Consider the following 21,001-nt stretch of genomic DNA (forward strand, 5'->3'; position numbering starts at 1 on the left):
AAGAGGTGCCAGCAGAGTACGTGGAGTGGGGGAACACAGAACAGTGTGGGCTGACGGGGGTCCCAGTTTCTGGTAGCCATGGCAACCTGGGAACCGTCAAGCCCTGATTTAGATGTTCAATGACAAACTTCAGGCGGGCCTGTACATGTGCCTTCTTGAAGAGGGGGACCTTGCTGGCACTGCAGGATTTCAATCCATGGAGGCGTATGGTGTCACCAATGGTTTGTTTGGGGCTGTGGTCCCAACTGCCTTGAGATCATACTCAAAGCTGTGTAGTTCTGGGTTGATCCCTCACTTTTTTCATGATCATCCTTACCCCATGAGGCAAAACCTTGCATGGAGCTCCAGACCGAGGGTGATTGCAAATGGAAGAAATACAAAATAAACATCAAATAGTTGTCTCCTTCTCACCAAGTTTCTTGCTGATGGTCTTGTAGCCCATTCCAGCCTTGTGCAGGTGTCTGGCTCTCTTTATGACTTCTTGCAGTTTTCTTTTTTCTCCCCTTCCACTAATTTTAATTGTAAAATCTACTTTTGCCACCTTGTCTGCAAATCCTCTCTGGGTTAGCAGTGTTTCTGGCGTGCGTTTCTGTTAAGAGCCTGTCCTAAAAAGTCAACTAGTAGGGCAAAAAAACTACATAAAGTAAAAAAAAAAAAAAAAAAGTTAGAAAAACCAGACGCCAAGGTCAACTGTCAGGATTCAAGTTTTCAATTCCATTTGTGGTCTTTACTACCACATGTTTCTATCCAGAGCAGAAAAGCACAGGTGGGCGAGTTATGCCATGTTGTTTTCATTCCAAGAAGGCTCGTTATCTGTAATGTTGTAGGATAAGGCTGCCACCTGGTGTACAGATGAGACTAAATTTGCTGTGCTCAGCGATGAACACAACAAAAGAAGTCTGAATTTAGAAATAGGGAGTCCTTGTTATGATCTTAACTCCTCTATACCGATTTTCAGCACTCCTAGTTACAATATAAAAGGTTCATTTTAAATAGGTTCTGATCAGAACGTTTGTGCTATAAAGCCAAAAGGTAAGAGCATGGATCTGCTTGCTTAGATTGCTGGTTCTCAAATTGCACAGGGTTAAAAAAGCTGGGTGTACATTACTAGAATTTTTTTCAACAATTTTTGTTGGAAGGACGTTGTTTGTTTTTCTGATCATTAGTGGGGTTACATCGATGTTAGTTTTTGACCGCAGTGACAAAAAAATTCAAGGAGGATGGAAATTGTATGAAAACTGTGTTTTACGTTTGGTATATTCCATTCATTACAAAATAAAATCTTAAGCAATTGAAATTTTTAACTAATTTTGATTGACATTTGCATGTTCTGAGAATTTTCATAAGCATTTTTGTTTGACATTCTACTTAACATTTTTTTGCTAAAGCTGGGCATATGTTATCAGTTTTGGCCTTGTTCACACGGGGCTTACTTATCCATACACCTGTGCAAAGGGTCATCTTTTGCCCACAGCATATACACCTGTGAATATGGTGAGGAAAAAGACAGCCCTTAAAAATCGTGTGTAAGGATAAGGACTCCTATGTGAATAAAGCCTTTGAAGACATCTGAAGGACACAAGAATGTGGAAAGAAGGCATTTAAAGCTGAAGTTTAATTTGCTTATACTTTCCTGGTTCCGGCTTTCCACATTTATCAACAGGTACGTCATCCATACCATATGTATGAGGCGAGTCCCTTTGATAACGTGTGTGCACAAAACGCGTCAAAAGGAGCCTACGAGCTGACGCCATCTTTGTGTTTGTTTTGTTGTTTTATGCTACACGTGGCCGCTTTGTAATTTTAAATAAAATACTACACTATATGCCGTTGTCTTTGGGCTCTGTTATGTGAGCTCCTTTCAGGATGTGCCACATTTGGATCGATCGCTGACCGGTGCAGGGAGGTCGATTTCCAGGAATACCTATATAGAGCCCATTTTGCAGTGGATGTCATTTGGGTATTTCTCCATTTCCTGCAGTGGAAAAGATGTATCCCTTGGAGGGATTTCCATACAGAGACTGTTTATTTCTTACTTCTGGTGAGTGCATAGTGGTGGAGGATTGTCACAGCTGTCAGTTCACATCACTGATCAGCATTGATTCACACATTGTTGGATACTGCAATTTTTCTTTTGGACTTTATTATTCAGGACATCGACTATTAGTTCACATGTTTGTCTTTTGTTCATATACATTGCTGCACCTTTGTGTTATGCATTTCTAGTTTAGTGGAATAGGAGGGTTTGCCACTTTGTGCTAGCTGCTTGCTCATTTCTTTGCACTCACTACACATTTATTATGGACATAGGGGGGTTGATCAGCCGTGACAATACAACCTGCAACCTCAACATGTAGGCCCATCAAGGTAAGGCAAGCAAATAGAGAATTAAACTACATTAAAAGCAAGCCTCTATATTTCTGAGAAGGTTTGAGACCGGAATCACACGAATATGGTGTGCGGGCCACGTATGTAATTAGTACAGGAATCACAACGCATTACTGTGCGAATTACATGCAATGTCTCTGTGGTACGATTTGAGCCAAACATTTTGCATGGCTCAATTCAAATCACCTCCGCACCAAAAAGGTGCAGGATCCTTTTTTTCCCTGCGCCCGAATCGTATGGGTGCTCCCACCCATGCAATTTCTGGCAATTGCACTGCGTTTTTCGATCTGTTTCAGGGTGTCATTAATCTAGCACTGACACCCGCACCAGACTGCATCAATGTCATGCAACTGCAATGAGATGCGGGAAACGCACAGGATTTGCAGTGGTTCCTGCATCGCATTAGTGTGAACCCGGTCTGAGAGAGTGCCAGTTCTAGATTTTACAAATTATGATACTAATCATTCTGTATTAGTATTGCCTAGACCAGCAATGGGCAAACTACGGCCCGGCGGACCTTTTAATCCGGCCCGCGGAGCTATGAGGATCTGTCCCCCTCGACGTATCTGCGCATGTGCCGGAGAACGCCGATCGGCTGCTAATGCCTGAAACTGGCACATGCGCAGATACGTCGAGGGGGACAGATCCTCATAGGAGACAGATTTTCATGCTACACCGGAACGGCGCGGGAAAACGGCGAGAGGAACGTGCGGAGCAAAGGTAAGTGAATTGACACAGGGGGGACTTGGGGACTTAATATGGGGGATGAATTACTATAGGGGGGATGAATTACTATAGGGGGGATGAATTACTATAGGGGGGATGAATTACTATATGTCAAAGTCAAAAAGTTTGCCCACCCCTGGCCTAGACCTTGAGGAGGGTGGTATACCCTGAAAGCTTGTCCTGAAAATTTGGATGTTAGGGGGGTTTAAAAAAAAAAAAAAAAAAAAGTAAAAGTTACAAGTACAGTTCGAAATTGGACCGATTCCGATGAATTTTGACCCATCTTTAGGCAGGCTGGTTGTACTGAAGTCTATCTAAATCGATCAACTTCAGTATAACCAGCCTGTTTTTTTCATATGATGACCGACGCTGGCTATAGCTTGCAGCAGTGATCATTGTATTCTGATCGTGGGGAAACCTCCCACTGTCAGAACACAATAGAGCGGGAGGGATTCCCCCATCCACACTGAATATGTTGACAGAGGAATGGAGTGGTTCTCTTACCTTCAACACATGGTTGAAGGAAAGAAAACTGCATAATGTATGGCCAGCCTCATGTACAAAGCTTTGAAATTCTACTTGGCTGAACTCCACAGGCAATCAACACTTTAGCAGTAATAGCTTTCTGAGGCTTGCTAAATGTATCAATGACCATGGCACTGCAAGGGCCCCGACACACCTGCGGCCCCTAGCGAAGCACCCGGGAGGGGTCCCGAGCAGTTTTGTCCCCCTCTGAAAATCGCGGCCTACTAAAACCGGCGAAGCCGCGGCCTCGATTTATTCGCGGGCCGACTTGCGGCGCCGCCGCTCCGTCCCTCGGCTCCTGCCCTCTGACACACAGCGGGGTGGTCCTTCCCAGGCGGCCCCTGACCCTCTCCACCGTCTCCAGGGCCACAGCAACCTGACGCAAGGCGACAACGACCACCTCACTAAACCAAAGATCTGCCTAGCAAGGACCACCAAGCTGACAGCAGCCCAGGACCACCCCAGGATACCTGCACGGCAGCACCACCAGAAAGGGTAAGCTGCCACCACCGATCCCCACAGACTTGCCAGCCTCCGCAGGGCCCTCCTCACTAGCCCTGTGTCCATCCCTGACCACCAGGAACCAGCTCAGGCCCACTGATCGCTGCTCCGCTGCCCAGCCCATACATCGGCTCTGGGCCCACCCCTGGACACCCTGCACCCAGCTACCGGGCACTCAGCTAACACCTCTGGGCACCCAGCACCCAGCTACCGGGCACCCAGCTACCACCCCTGGACACCCAGCACCCAGCTACCAGGCTCCCAGCCACCACCCCTGGACACCCAGCTACCAGGCTCCCAGCTACCACCCCTGGACACCCAGCACCCAGCTACCGGGCACCCAGCTACCACCTCTGGACACCCAACACTTGGACCACCCAGCGAATCGAGACGTCGCCCAGCGAATCTCCCGGACCCGTACCACCCAGCAAATCTCCAGTCACCGAGCCGCCAGCGTCACCAGACGCCGTGCCTACCAACGCCCCCAGACATCGCACCCTACGACCCCTCCACTCGCCAATCCACCGGACCCACTGAAGACCCCTCGGACGCCAACATACTGCACCCACAGATTGCAGCCAGCCAGCTGCTGGACTTTACTCCCACTCTCCCCCTACAGAAGGACTCTAGTGGACTCCTCCACGGTGATACAGACTCTCCACATCACCTCGCCCTGACCCATACCCCTTCACCTCCCCTGACCCGAACAGCACTGCACCCACCCAGCATGCCACCTGCACTTCTCCTCGTTTTCCTCTCCTCCATCCCAAAAATGGCCTCCCTCTACCCGCCCTCCCCCCCAAAACAGCTCTACATTGCCCCTTCACTTCTGCCTTCTCCCCACTACGGCACTCACCACCTCCTCCTGGTACTCCACTCCCCGGTCGACCCACGTGCCACCACTACCAGACCCACACGCTCCTGCACCTCCCATTCCCATGCCACCCTCCTCACCCTTCTCCTATCCGCTGGGGACATCTCCCCGAACCCTGGCCCCTCACCACCTCCCCCCCCCCCCCCCCCCCCCAGAAACCCCCCCTCCAGGGACCCCCCTGCTCCCGCCAGCCGCCGCAACCCCCTCAACCTCATACCTGTGCACCTCCTCCCCGCATCCATCCCCCCTCTCTCGGTTGCACTTCTGAACGCCCGTTCGGTTTGCAACAAACTAACTGCCATCCATGACCTCTTTATCTCCCGCTCCCTCAACCTCCTAGCCATCACCGAAACCTGGGTACAGGCCACTGACTCTACCTCCCCTGCGGCACTCTCCCATGGAGGTCTCATCTGGTCCCATTCACCAAGACTGGGCGGTCACAAAGGTGGTGGTGTCGGCCTGCTCCTATCACCTCTGAGCACCTTCCAGGTCCTCCCTAACCCCCCCTCCCTAACCTTCTCCTCCTTCAAGGCTCACTGCATCCGGCTCTTCTCACCCACCCCCTAAGGATCGCAGTGATCTACAGGCCCCCCGGATCCCTAGCCAGCTTCCTGGATGACTTCGCCGCCTGGCTTCCCTTCTTCCTCTCCTCTGAGCTACCGAGCATCATCCTCGGAGACTTCAACATCCCCATCAACGACAACACCCCAGCTACCTCCCAACTCCTCCACCTAACCTCCTCCTTCGCGCTCACACAACACACTCAATCCTCCACCCACATCAATGGGAACACCCTGGACCTCGTCTTCTCCCACCTCTGTACCCTTAACCGCTTCACTAACACCCCCTTCCCGCTCTCCAACCACCACCTCCTCACGTTCTCCATCTCCCCTTCCCCTAACTCCCCCCCCCCCCCCCAGTGCGCCAAACCATCACCAGCCGCAACCTCCGCAACCTGCACCCGGCCCCCCTCCACTCGGCTGCCAACCGCTTACACGACAGCATCCTCCCACTGTCATGTCCTGACTTAGCCACCACCGCGTACAACGACTCACTATCAGCTACCCTAGACTCTCTGGCACCCCTAACCACACGCAACATCAAACCCAGACCGCTCCAACCATGGCAGAACGACCATACTAAATGCCTCAAACGTCGCAGTCGTGCGCTGGAGAGACTATGGCGCAAAACCAGGTCCCCTCACGCATTCTCCCTCTACAAATCTGCCTTCCTCACCTACACCTCCTCCCTCCACGCGGCCTAACAGGCCTACTTCGTTGACCTTATCAACACCCTCTCCAAGTGCCCTCGCCGACTCTTCTCCACCTTCAACTCCCTGCTCTCTCCCCCCCCTCCTCCACTCAGTACCTCACTTACCGCCCACGAGATTGCCACTCATCCCCACAACAAGATTGACGCAATCCGCAAGGACATAGTCAACTTGCAATCCACCTCCCCATCTAGCCTCCCCCCTTCCATCACCCCCTCATCTCTCCCCTCCTCTGACCTCGCAACGGCACTGCCCCCCACCACACCCATGGCCCTGCCTACCGTAACCCCCCCATCACTGCACTCCTTCAGCCCTACTACCACTGAGGAAGTCACCAGAGTCTTCTCAGAAGCCCGCCTCACCACCTGCCCCCTGGACCCTATCCCCTCTCAACTCCTCCGGTCACCCCCCTCTTCCCTCATCCGCTCCCTTACCCACATCTTCAATCTCTCCCTCTCTACTGGCGTCTTCCCCTCCCCCCTAAAACATGCGCACATCACCCCCATACTCAAAAAGCCCTCCCTGGACCCCACTGACCTCAACAACCTCAGACCAATTTCCCTGCTGCCACTCACTTCCAAGCTCCTTGAGCGCTTGGTCTACGATCGCTTAAGCGCCCACCTAACTGACAGCAACCTCCTTGACCCACTACAGTCCGGCTTCCGTCCCCTACACTCCACCGAAACTGCCCTCCTCAAAATCACCAACGATCTACTAACCTCCAAATCCAAAGGCGACTACTCTGTCCTCCTTCTCCTAGACCTCTCCGCGGCCTTTGACACAGTCGACCGCCCCCTCCTCCTTAATAAACTACGCTCCCTTGGCATCAGAGACACCGCTCTCTCCTGGTTCTCGTCCTATCTATTCCAACGCTCCTTCAGCGTTTCCTACAGCAGTGCCACCTCCTCTTCCCTCCCCCTCTCTGTCGGGGTCCCCCAGGGCTCTGTCCTTGGGCCCCTTCTCTTCTCCATCTACACCTCCTCCCTTGGCAAACTCATACACTCCCACAGCTTCAACTACCACCTCTACGCTGATGATACTCAAATCTACCTATCCACCCCTCACCTCACCCACACATTCTCCGCCCGCATCACTCACCTCCTAAACGACATCTCTGACTGGATGTCGCTTCATTTCCTCAAGCTCAACCTCTCCAAAACCGAGCTTCTCGTCTTTCCCCCTTCCCGCGCCCCCCCCCCATCCTTTCCATCACTACCAACACCACCACCATCAATCCCGCCCAGCAAGCCAAGGTCCTTGGCGTCATTCTGGACTCAAACCTTTCCTTTCAACCTCATGTCAAATCACTCACAAACACATGCAGGCTCCACCTCCGGAACATTGCCAAGATACGCTCCTTCCTTACCCCAGACACCACTAAACTACTCGTACACTCCCTGATCATCTCACGCCTTGACTACTGCAACTCCCTCCTCACCGGCCTACCCCAGTGCAAACTCTCCCCGCTTCAGACCATCCTGAACTCAGCTGCCAGACTCATCCACCTCACCAGCCGCTCCACCTCTGCCACCCCCCTCTGCCTCTCCCTCCACTGGCTCCCCATTGCCCAACGCATTAAATTCAAACTGCTCACTCTGACCTATAAGGCCATTCACAACACTGCCCCTAACTACCTCACCGACCTGATTCCCAGGTACCACCCTACCCGTACCCTTCGCTCTTCACAGGACCTCCTTCTATCTTGCTCCCTGGTCTCCTCCTCCCATGCACGACTGCAAGACTTCTCCAGGTCCTCCCCCATCCTCTGGAACTCACTGCCCCAATCCATCAGACTGTCACCTTCCCTCCTCACCTTCAGGCGCTCCCTGAAAACCCACCTCTTTAGGGAAGCCTACCCCACCCTCACCTAACAGCCGCTGCCCTTCCCTCCTCCTACCACTCCATCCCCCACAGCCATTTCCTCCTGTACCTCTACCCCCTCCCTCCTAGATTGTAAGCTTGAAAGAGTAGGGCCCTCTTACCCCTTGTGTGCTGTTTGATGTTACTGTACTGTTTCATGTATTGTCCCCCCTCTATTGTACAGCGCTGAGCAAACCCTTTGGCGCTATATAAACTCGATAGATAAATAAATAAATAATAAATGGCACACTTCACATTAAAGCTGGCCATAGATGGGTAGAATTTAGAATTAAATTATTTAGGAATGGAATGTTGTTTGAAAGTCTGTTAGTGTTTCTAATCATTAGTGGGGTCAAATCAGTGTTTATTATTGAATGCAGGGACAATAAAATTTGAAAGCGTAGGGTGGAATGTTTTTTATTAAATTAACCTATTTCTAACAGTTTATGTATTTTTCATGCAGAAAAGACCTTTCATTCCGAAATCTAATGTTAAAAGCAAACCAAATCTTTCCAATGATATTCAAACATTCTGAGAAATTTCATGCAAATTTTCCTATGACTTCCTAAGAATTTTCATCTGAAATCCACCCATCAATGGCCAGCTTAACCCTTACAAGCACTGATCAGCTGTTAGCATAAGGGTACATTTTCTTTCCTATTGGTTAATATATACTAAGACTGGACACAGGGTGGCAGTATCTAGCACTGCATGCAATTGACAACAGCAAAAGATGAGGAATGCAGTAACTCTCTGTATATGTCCTGTAAAATGATATACAGCACTTAATGTGTTACTAAACTAACAGTAAAATCAGTCTGTATATGCAGTAAAGCATGCTTGTTATACTCACTGTGGAACCTAAGGAGTTAATCCTCTGCATTGTGTAAAAGAGGTTTGATCCTGTCTTCTCTGATCCTCCCCTTCTACTGTCCCCAACTCATCTCCTGATAGAACAGAGCCTTGGAGGCAAGCTGCACATGTTCAGCTTGGTGTGTATTGCTAGAGGGTTTTAGCCTACAGGTGGGAAGCCTCACTTTAGTCATTCACTGCGTGAGCTGCTAGTAATGCTGCTAGTAATGCGGAGTCGTGTCAGAGCTCTTGGAGCTTCAAAAAAAAGGCAAATTGTTGGTATCCACTTAGCTGGTGCCTCTGTGAGTGAAGATGCCTAATTATTTACCAAGTCGCGAGATGCAGTATCAAAGGTTATGATGGTATACACAGTTTCCGGGGAACCGTCGTTTGATCAGCATAAGAATACTTTCACACTGCTCCGCTGAAAAAAATTCAGTGCGTTGCTTTTTTTATGTGTTTTATGATGCTTTTGTGTTGCATTTTTCGCCACTGAACAAAGCACTTCCCACAGGTACAGGTGTGTTTGATGCGTTAATCATTCATTCCAATGGAGGGATGCATTTTTGGTGCTTTTTTTTATTGAACAAACATGCACTAAAAATGCAGCAAGAAGGATTTTTTTTCACTGCAACTGCAGCGCAATGGATCAGTGTGAAGATAGGATTTAAAGGAATGTCATTTTCTTCCGCTTTTCTTCTGTTTTTATTTTTAACCTAAAAATGCACCAAACAGATCAGTTTGAAAGCAGCCCAAAAGCAGTCAACATGGTCAACTGACCGACAGAGACATCAGAGTATCAAAGGTTATGACGACACATACAGTTCCTGGGAAAAGTTCTCTGATACGCATAAGCACGGTCAACCGACAGACAAAAGGACATTGCGCAGGATTGTGACCTGGAATAAGAAACAACTGCTGCAAAAGTGACTGCAGCGCTCAATCTCAGTCTTTAAGGGACTGAGATTGAGCTCTGCAGTCACTTTTGCAGCAGTTGTTTCTTATTCCGGGTCACAATCCTGCACAATGTCCTTTTGTCTGTTGGTTAACCATGTTGACCGTGCTTATGCGTATCAGAGAACTTTTCCCAGGAACTGTATGTGTCGTCATAACCTTTGATACTGTACTTCATGACATGGCAAATAATTGGCAACTTTAGTCACAGAGGCACCAACAATTTCCCCTCTTTGAAGGTTCAGTAAGCTCTGATATGACTCTGTATTACTAGCAGTATTACTAGCAGCGCACACACAATAACAAAAGTGAGGCTTCCCACCTGTTAGCTAGGTGTCTCATCACACAGCAGAAGCAAAAATATGTTACATCACTTCCACTTTCAAAGTGAAACATGTCATCACTTTCACTCCTGCAAATCATGTAGTGTTTCCATTTTTTTGTCTAACCCCTATTTGTCCCCATCATAAACATGCATACAAACATGGTGACATAAAATAACGATCTGTAAAAACAGATCAGCCTATGCAGAGAGAAGTATGGAGACTTTCAATCTTCACCTCAATTTCAGAAAATACTGTCTGGCGGACCTAATGGTTGCATTGCCCTTTAAATATGCTTCTGCATATTTTATTTTATAGGTTTGCTTGTGCGACCCTCGATCACTGCTAGATTACTAAAGGCTGGCCCCTTTTGCAGATATAACTATGTGAAACATTAAAGTGCTTATATGGTGACAAATCCAGTAATACACTATCTCATCCTGCTCTGCACATACTCAGTTGCTCTCTATTTGACACTGTGCCGAAAATTTAGAGACCGATCAGCTGAATACCTAAAGATTTACTGCTGCTCAGGGGCACTGGGCTTCAGCAAAATGTCAGCAAGAAGAAGCAGGAGCAATGCTGGAGACAATTTACAGCACAGACTAATTTTGGTGGCCTAATTATTAACATGGAACGTATGTTCCTTGCTGATGAACATTTTTTTTTATCAAGTTGTTATTGGTAAAGTTCCACTTTAAGCTGACCATGGCCACACGCTGATCGAAATGCAGACTGTTCAGCAGGAATCAAACATATTTCAATCAGCGTGTGGCTGTACCCGCTTGAAAGAAGTTGATAATTTGGATTCCTCTATCCAACTTTGTTCTTGGCCAGCATTAGCTAATCTGGAATGACAGATTTGAGAATCCTGGGACAGAACAATGAAAAAGTGAAAGACCAAATTTTTTAAATGCTGGATAATTTCCAAAGAAAAACAACAACATTAATGAGCCGAGATGTAACATAATTAAGCAGGGATAAATTGTTCATACACCAATTTAAAAAAAAATACATGTTATACAATGTACCAAGTTTCTTTTGTAGATGTACATGTATTTTGCTTACAAGTCCCTATCATTTGTGACATACTAAATTATGTGTTTACAAGCCACAGCATTAAAAACTGCTATATAAGCCCTGATTATGGCCAATCACTAATTTATCACTAGACAGCAGTTTGTGTCAACAGACACTGGAGCAACCCATTACAACTGTTCAAAGAACGTCAGCATGCCTCTTCATGTATGATGATCTCAGAACATAACAGGGCAAAGCTCCAAAAATAACCTGGAATCAAAATCGAAAAAGCAAAAATGATCTTTGAAAAAAGGAAATTATGCCACCCATAATCTTTAAAAGGGCACCTTCAAGTTGAGATTTATTTTTGAGGAACTTCAGCCAAAAGAATCTTAATTTGAAGTTTTCCTTTTTTATAGAAGTAAAAAGCCAGGTTTGAAGTCCTCCATCCACCCACCTAAGCCTTATACATGCCTGCCCCTGTTCCTCTGAGATGCTCAATGAGAAGCCCACTGAGAGATGAGCAGTCTGTTTACAAGTCCTCTAATCCCAAACCTGCTATTTCCAAACATGTGAAAGAATCTCAATTTACACCTACAGAGAGTCCATTGTCATGGCCTTTTTCATAGGAAAAAAATATACATTCTGAAAAATGCTATAAAATTATAGTCTTGAGATTTTCTCCCAATTGCTGCCTTAGTGGCACTACTAGGAACAAAACTAGTAGAAATAAGGAATATATTCATGAGCAGCAATCAAACCGGAGTTTAACCTTCTGTATCATCATGTTTTGCTACAGTGCATTTTTAGAGTGATTGTAAAAAAATTAAAAAAAATAAAATTCAAACTTACCTGTACAGAGCGTCCCTGATCCTCCTCTTCTCGGGTCCAACACCAGCGCTCTTCACTCCTTCTCATCTCCATGTGCCACCATAGAGGCCACTTCCTATGGTGGCACACAGGCAGGCTTGATCCTGAGCAGGGCTGTGTGCATCTACTGATACAGTGCAGCTCAGCCATGCCTCCTGCTCCCTCTTCACTGGATTTGAATGACAGCAACAGGATCTCGCTGCTGCCTACATGTCCAACGAGGAGAAAGAGGAGACAGCCGCTGCTCTCAGGCACAGCACTGAATTGAGATCAGGGTCAAGTATCTGGAGCAGGGGCGGACTGACAACTCATGGGGCCCCCGGGCAATAGGGGATCATGAGGCCCCTATGTCCTTGCCCAAATTCAAAAAAGCCTATGAAAAAGGTATCTCATGGGGCCCCCTATTGACCCCGGGCCCTCGGGCAGTGCCCGGGTTTCCAAATGGTCAGTCCGCCCCTGATCTGGAGCATGCCTGGGGGAAGAAGCCAAACACAGGGGGTGTTTCACCTTAATGCAGAGAATGCATTAAAGAAGTTGTTCACCTTTATAAAATAAAAAAAATTAAAAAATGCACTTTTTTGCAGGTTTTTTTTGTTGGTTTAGGAGCTTGCAAAGCATTGCACCAGCATTCAGTATTGTACTGGCAGATGGTTTCATACTGGCAGGAAGGTTCAATGAACTACCACAGCACTCTGCGATAATTCATTGAAAACTACAGCCCACATCTGCAAATTAGGTCAGTACGTTTATTCATTCACAGAACTCTTAATAAAAGGAGGCGGCCTTGTGGGGTGACAGCTGGTACTGGGAACCTTTCCCCATACTGCTGTCACACAGAGGACTCAAATCGCCAAGCCGCAAGCCCTAAAAACAGGTGGAACATGTAACATGTTCCCAAAAGGAGAACTTTTCCATTAAAGTTTAAAAAAAAAAAAAAAAAACACTCATAAAAACATTTCTGCTTATATCTTCTTTGTATGACTGTAATTTGCAGATATTATCTATATAAACCAGAATGAGCTAATCCCATACAAAATGCTCTGAGCAAGAAAGTGGGAATTAAGCACAATGGTGGTGAAGAATACAATTGATTTGGGGAAAATGATTCAGGGTCATTCCATCTTTATCTGGACAGCCCCATAAGCCCATCTTGCTAATGTTGGAGTGCAGGGAAAAGACAGTCATTGCAACCCCACTAATCTGTCCAGTTGTGTTGTTTATGTACACGATTGGTGACAATCCAGCCATATTCATGTTATAACATTCTGAGTGCGCAACAGAAAACTAGAGCAACGGACTGCTATGGGCTATCCCACCATTTTCTTTTTTTGCAGCATTTAAGAGACAATATAATGCCCTAAGAGAGTTCCATATAACAAAATATCCCATCATCCTCTTACCGGCACTTGGTTGCTGGTTTCCTCTGGGTGGTGATTTCACTCTGACAGTCACTGTGCTCCTCCCCACACTTCCCCGTCGCTGTTCACTGGAGTGAAGTCTGGCTTTGGAGGTAGGAACTGGCTGAGAGGTTGTGTTCTTCAGGGAAGACAGAAGCTGATTATGCAAGTTCTTGCTGGGAGTAGTTAACTTTCCAGAAAATGGCTGCAAGACACAAAGGTTAAAGTGGGTTTATCCAAAACTGTCAATGCGGGTAAGAATGCAGAGGTCTAGACTTGTGACATGAGGAGTTAAACTTTGTCAAACAGCCAAAATGACACACATTCAAAGATAAAAGTTAACATACTGTATCAGGTTATAAAGAGACATAAGGAATGCTTCCTTAAAGGAAGATTTTATTTAACCTTCCTGGCGGTATGATTATTTCAGATTTTTGGTGCTGAAAGCGGTACCATTATTATGCATGGAAATTTGGCATTTTAGATTGTAGGCTTGTAATTCTTAGGAATAACTCACTGAAATCTGTCTGAACAAGAGTCTAGTAAACATTCTGGGTAGGATAAAGCTTGAAACACAAAATCATAAATTAAAATCTAATAAATAATCATAAAAAATAATATAATACATTTAATTCAATAATATAATCAAACCAAAAACACTGAAATTTGAAATATAGCGCCAAGTTCGCACATCACTGAGCAAAGTCGCAAAATTGTTTTCAGTGTCTGATGACGAATTTCCCCACGAATCATTATCACTCAATTCTGCAAGTGGTTCTAATTTACTATCGCTGTTCTCTAGCTGGTCTAAAACCGCTTTTGACCTAAAAGGGACACTTTTTGGATGCCATGGACGTTTCTCAGTTTCCAGGCAGAAAGAACAGTAAATATCAGTCAGCGCACAGGACAAGTCACTAGGGACAAAATGTATGTGAAATGGTTTGATACAGTAATGTTTTACTATGTGATTTTAGTGTATTTAGTGAATGTCACTTTTTCACATTTTTAAATTTCCCACCAGTTCTGTCCCCGTACGTCCCGACGTCGCAGGGAACGGAACCCAGAAGGCAGATGCCGACATCGCCCAGAGGACATTGCCGGGGATACTGCAGGAGGGACATCGCGGGAGCGCAGGACAAGGTATTCAAGGTATTCCTCGGGATTACCGCTTGTGGTGCTGAAACTTTACCCCGAGCTACACTTGGGAATACCGCCAGGGAGGTTTAAGGAAGCGCACATGGTGTGGTACCCTGCGTAAGGGTGACATGCGGTGCCATCCAGTGAACTGCAGAAAAACTGAGCACTGTGGTGTGAATGTGGTACATAGAAAACAAATGTTTTCTATGTGCTTCTGTGATGACTGATATTGATTCAGTGTGGAAAGCAAACCAGTCGCCCTGCCTTTATTCAGGTCATGGAAAACCATAATCATTCAGAATATTCAAAAGGACTTGTTCTGTAATTGAAAAGAACTAGCCTCGTCTCTGTTCCTGTGAGGAGGGGGGTATGTGCCTTCCCTCCAATCATTATTATACAGGATTTATATAGTGCCAACAGTTTGTGCAGCACTTTACAAAATGAAGGTACACATTACAGTTACAATACAATTTGGTACAAGAGGAAACAGAGGGCCCTGCTCATTAGAGCTTACAATCTAGGTGAATCTCTCAGAGCTCTCCTCACAGAGCTCTGCAAAGTAACTTCAGCTCTCCACCCTCTGCTCTCTGAAAGCCCAGACAAGCTGTATAAATTCTGGACTTGGAACAGATGTAGAGAAGAGAAGACTGCAGATAGGCAAGTATAGTTAATGTAGGAGGATTTGTTTCATCTCTGTGTATCACCTGAGGCCAGTCACTTTGCTGGGTATATGCTAGGGTTTACAACCACTTTAAAGCATGGCCACAAGAGGGTCATCAGCTTAAAGTGAACATTAGTCAGAAAATTAAGTCCTGCTAAATCACTTCAGGCTGGCCCCTTCAGCAGGTGGCCAGTATGTAAAGCATTAAAAACAAGTGCATGCACACGGTCTCACTCTGTTCTGCACATGCTTAGTTGCTCTATTTTTTGACACTGCCGAAAGTGTAAAGGCTGAACTGCTAAAGATTTACTGCTGTTCAAAGACTCTGGGCTTCTGCAAAATGGCAGCCTCCAGCAAGAAGAAACCAGAGCAATGCTGGAGACAATTTACAACACACACAAATGTTGGTAGCATAATGTAGAACATATGGAGTTTTTTTCAAGTTATGGGCAACGTTCCACTTTAATGCAATGTATACAGACAGATTTTTTGTTCAACCTGCATGCTGAATGATTTTTACTTAACAGACTCCCCTATCCATGTTATACAGCGCTGATGGAGGAATCTTCTGCTGTGGCTAGTGTACTCTGACAGCTGCAAACGACACTTGTCAATACATGAACAGCAGACGTATGTGACTGGATGCAGCTGCTGTTCAGCCAATAATTTTCCACCCAATTTAATTTTTTTGCAGAATGTCAATGGGAGGTGGTCAGTAGTGACAATCAAAGAATTTCATCTGCTTCCTTAGGAACCAGAGGAAATTCATATAGTGTGTACCCAGCTTTACAGCCAAGCATCTAGCACTTGCAGAACACAATCGGCAATGGATATCCCCACCGTTCAATAGTCCAATAAAAGTATTTGTACTGAATCTTGATGCTGAAGAATTTATTTATTTCAGGTACTTTTATAGTGCCATCAATTTACGCAGCGCTTTACATATATAATTGTACATTCACATCAGTCCCTAACTTTCAAGAGGTGTACAATCTAAGGTCCCTAACTCACATTCATATACAAGGGTCAATTTAGACAGGATCCAATTAACCTACCAGCATGTCTTTTTAGTGTCGGAGAAAACCAGAGTACCCGGAGGAACCCCACGTAGGCGCAGGGAGAACATACAAACTCTAGGCAGGTGGTGCCGTGGTTGGGATTCGAACCAACGACCCTAGTACTGCTAGATGGAAGTGCTAACCATTTAGTTACTGTACTGCCATATATAATGGTTCATACCAGCCGTCAAGCTGTGCTTTTCAAAACCTAGGAGGCATGACAAATACATGTGCACACTTTAAGGGCAAGGAGGGCTCACAGCTGCATCTGCCTCTTAGAGGCCACAGGCTGAAGTGCTATTATCTGTATAGAGTAATCAGATAAAGCCAACTTCAGTGCAAACAACTTGAGACTCAAGCTGCCATGAAGTATTGCGTGATGAAAATCACAAGGATACAAAAAGATCTGGATGTTTCTAAACAACTCCGTTCAAGTACCATCAATGGGCACAGCGGCCAACACAGCAAGCTTTACACCTCTGCAGTCCTTCTAGTGACATTTAAAGAGTGGATCTATTTTCAGTATGCTGCAGGAATCTGATAAACTGCTGAGAATGAGCCATGTGCTGACTCACCTGAATAGATGCTTGGCCCAATGCACACACTGCAGCAGCTTTGTCTGATCATGGTTCATACCAGCACATACTCAGGCAGGCTGCCTTGTGGTCACTTTCCTCTACATTTTCTGCTCTCCACTTCTGATGGACAATATTGGACAAATTTGCTCATTTGCTGCAGCAATTAAAAAAACGGATACGCTGCCAAGTATGTGCAGACCAGACACACCTCCACGTCTCAAGGACACAACGGCACCCTTGTCAAGGGATTAACTGCAGGAGAAACAAAACCTCAAATTCCTTCAGATAATGGATATATGACCGCACACTTCGTAGAAAAGCTGATCAGTGCAGCCGAGGACACCGTCTCAGCAGCAATGACAGAACATTCCAAGTAAAAGCATTTCAAATCATTAAGAACAAAAACACAATGCAAAAATAATAGACATTTCCAGAGCCACGTCAATGTCATACATTGTCACAAAAGACTATTCAAAAATTGCCATGGCACATCTTACGACTACAGTTTGGCTTCATAATTGGAAACCACCTTCATAGGTAATAAATATGAGCTGCACTGCCCATAGCCTCTCTGGCTACATTTATTGTACAATAAAACTGCATCAAGGGAAGGGATTCTTCTGCCTTTCCAGTACCAGATGTTACTTGCCTTCATACATCTGCCTTAACAGAAAAACTGCACAGTAAACCTGTCAGCCACCACATTTACTTGTCAAAGTGCAGGGACCACTGAGGGTAATAAGTGTGGTTCTTACTCTATACATGCCTTTAAAGGATAAGTTCACCTTTTAGACCAGTGGTCTCCAAACTGCAGCCCGGGGGCCAGATGTGGCCCTTTGCTTGGTTTTATCCTGCCCTTGGGGCACTATTCCATCCACTGATTCCAACATAAGGACATCATTCCTGCCACTGGCACCAACAATGGGGCACAAATCCTCCCATTTATACGAATGATAGTATACAATTCCACCCAATATCACCAACAATGGGGCACTATTCCTCCCAATGGCATTAACGATGTGGCACCATTTCTCTTGCGGACGCCTACAATGGGGCACACTTCCTTCCACTGACCGCAGCAGTTGGGCACTATCTATTCCACTGACATCTACAGTAGAACACAATTCCTCTCACTGACACCAGTGCTAGGATACAATTCCTTCCAATTACACCAACAATGGGGCACCATTCCTCCAATTAACACTAATGGTGGGGCACTGTTCCTCCCACTGACAAGTCACTATTCCTCTGTAATGGCTATTTTAGGCCTATAATAATTTTCACCTTCATGAACATTGTGAACTTTTGATAGGGATCTAAGTATAAGCCAGCCTTGGAATTCTCTGGCTGTCATGTTAAATAACACTACAGGGGAATGTGGCAAATAGCTCTGTGGGGGATGCCACTTCAAAAGACTCAATTGAGGTGAGGGGGAAGGAAGGCAGCTGGGACTTCCTGTCTTTTTACTAAACTGACCAGTGTTCTGAGCCCACCCATTGGAGGTTAAGATATGTGGAAGGGTGTGCCTTTACCTGGGTTGGTGGGTCTAGGAGTGGTCTTTGCAAAGAGTATATAACACCAAAACGAGACTCACACCCCCTCTTTGTCCCTTTGCCTCTTTGGAAGCCCAGTCATCAGGATGTCTGCATAACGTATTCTTCTCGGTTTCTTTTCTGTAACTTTCTTTCCTGTAGTCATCTCTTTTTATTGGGAACATTCTGTATTTGCATTGTAATATTACTACTTTTAAAATTATACCAGTTACATTATATTTCATTATATTTGATTAATATAGCTTTTCTGTGTAAATAAATTAGATCTTTATTTTTTTGCACAGTTATCATTTGGTATTAACTTTATTGGTATTACCCACATCAGGATTGGCTAAATTCATGTATAGACAAAAAGGTTGTTATCACTTATTAGTGAATAAGTGCGGTGGCAAAAATGCCAACACACCTCCCACTGACACCAATAACAAATCACTATTCCTCCCATTAAAAGTCTGAAAGACCATTAACTGGCCCTTTGTTTAGAAAGTTTGGAGACCCCAATCAGTAGATCGCTGATGCCATGCAGGGCTCCTGCAGACCTGTCAGAATATCTGCTTGCAGTATGGGATGTACAAGCAAGCAGATATTCTGACAAGAAGCTTCAATGAACTACCACACTGTTCCACAGTGCCATGGTAGTTCACTGAAAACTACACGCCAAACAGATGCTAAGGCTACTGTGACTTGCAGTTCATTCATTCACAGTCCGTGAATGAATGATGCGGCAGTGTGGGTGGAGCCCTATAAGACAGCGCTGTTTTCACATTTGACAGATAGTATGGGGAGGCTTCTCCCCATATCTGTCAGACAGAGGGGGGCGGCTGCGGCTATGGGAACATGTTACATGTTCCACCCTAAAAACGGGTGGAATATGTATTATGTTCCCAAGGTGAACTTATCCTTTAGTGTGCAACTTGACAAGGAATCTCTCCAGAGCTGTGTGCAAGCAGAAAGAACAGAGCTGAATCATGCCTGCAGCATACCACTGCTCCCTGCAAAGCTGCACACTTCGTGCACACGCTAAAAGCAAGAGACACTTGCAGATTATAGGAATTCACGTTTTTTTTTTCAGTTTGCAACCCCAACAGCTCCAAAGAGATATTTTCCCAGGAGCAACCAGGGGTGCAGGATTAAAACCATTTTAGGCCTCAAAAAAAAAAAATGCCCATTTTGCAGACATTTGACTTTTTCTGCCTCTAAACGCACCTATATGTTAGTCTATGCACCCATGCACACATAGGCAGGAGTGTTTAGGGGCAAAAATCTGAATGCACCAAAATAATGTACAGGAGAGGAGAGTGAGCACAAAAACTGCCTCACCTAAACGTGTTCAGCACTTGAGTACTCACTTTAATGGCCAGGATAAATTAATATGGCCTCTTCCAGAGCTCCCCTTTTTTTTTTCGTACAGCCCAGCAAAACAAAGAAAACACCACAAAAAAAAAAAAAAAAAAACTTGTGCGTACCTGGCTTTATTCATTCACATTAGCAAACATTTTAACCACTTCCCGTCCGGCCGCTGTTTATAAACAGCAGGACGGGTGTCATGGAAATTTTGTATTGTTGGTCGAACTTTAAATGTGTCATGTATTCGTGTTATTCATATGTCTCTCGTGTGGCTTAATTAAAGCTCTGAAGGCTGCAATTGGGCCATGCGCATGTACAATGTATGTATTACAGTACTCGGCTTGGTAATGGATGAGATGGCAGATCTGCGCTTATAGACCGGCGTGTATACCACCACGGCATTCCATGCGAATGCTGCTGTCAGTAGACCGTGGGCCTGTATCCACATATCAGCAGCATGGTACCACGTGGGCTTCATAACGCAATGCGCAAGCGGTGTGAACTCCACGTGTAGGCTTATGCATATCTTACAACCCATTACCAACTTGAAACTGTATCTTGGATGGATGTGTTTTAATAAAGATCGTATCGGGCCCATCCAGGTACAGACTGATATTTTTAGGGAGTGCTTGTGCAGAGAATTTTGCATACCAATAGAAGCTAGTAGGACAGGAAATATGACCTCAGATGGCTCATAGGGGGGAAGGGGAGGAAGTCTGCTGACCTCAGAAGACTCATGGGGGAGGACCAGTGATAGATAATAGCAAAGGCTATGCTCCAATTGGAATGTATATCCTCTGTATAGGCAATCCCCATTGTATTGTTCGGTGGGAGGGTTTGACTTTATTCATGTGGGGGGGCATGTGTGTATTCTTAATAAAAACAGAGAGCTGAGCCTAAAGCCGGCCCTTATGTGAGTTGCAACCAGCCTTAGAGTGTCGTGTGATCATTCCAGGGTAACGGAGCTCCATCACCCACAAATTCAACAGAACCAAAGTATTTGGATGGGCAGGAATCGTGTAGTTTGGCTGCAGTCGTGGTAAGCGAGATTCGCACAGCTTTATGGGGGATTTCTGCGCATCCAACTGCGAGTACTCACGGTAAGGA

General features: G+C 45.8%; 1 protein-coding gene across 1 annotated transcript in view; it reads right to left on the reverse strand.

Annotated features, from left to right (window-relative positions):
* MTUS1 (microtubule associated scaffold protein 1) overlaps nt 1-21,001 on the reverse strand; it is a 289,384-nt gene that overhangs the window by 173,536 nt on the left and 94,847 nt on the right. The window contains exon 3 of the mRNA XM_089669556.1: nt 13,564-13,765. Coding sequence (XP_089525682.1) covers nt 13,564-13,765 — 202 coding nt within the window. The remainder of the gene's footprint in view (nt 1-13,563; nt 13,766-21,001) is intronic.

The sequence above is a fragment of the Staurois parvus genome, unplaced genomic scaffold, assembly GCF_062004578.1.
Source record: "Staurois parvus isolate SC_StPar_1 unplaced genomic scaffold, SC_StPar_1.0 ptg000080l, whole genome shotgun sequence".
NCBI classification, from domain to species: Eukaryota; Metazoa; Chordata; class Amphibia; order Anura; family Ranidae; genus Staurois; species Staurois parvus.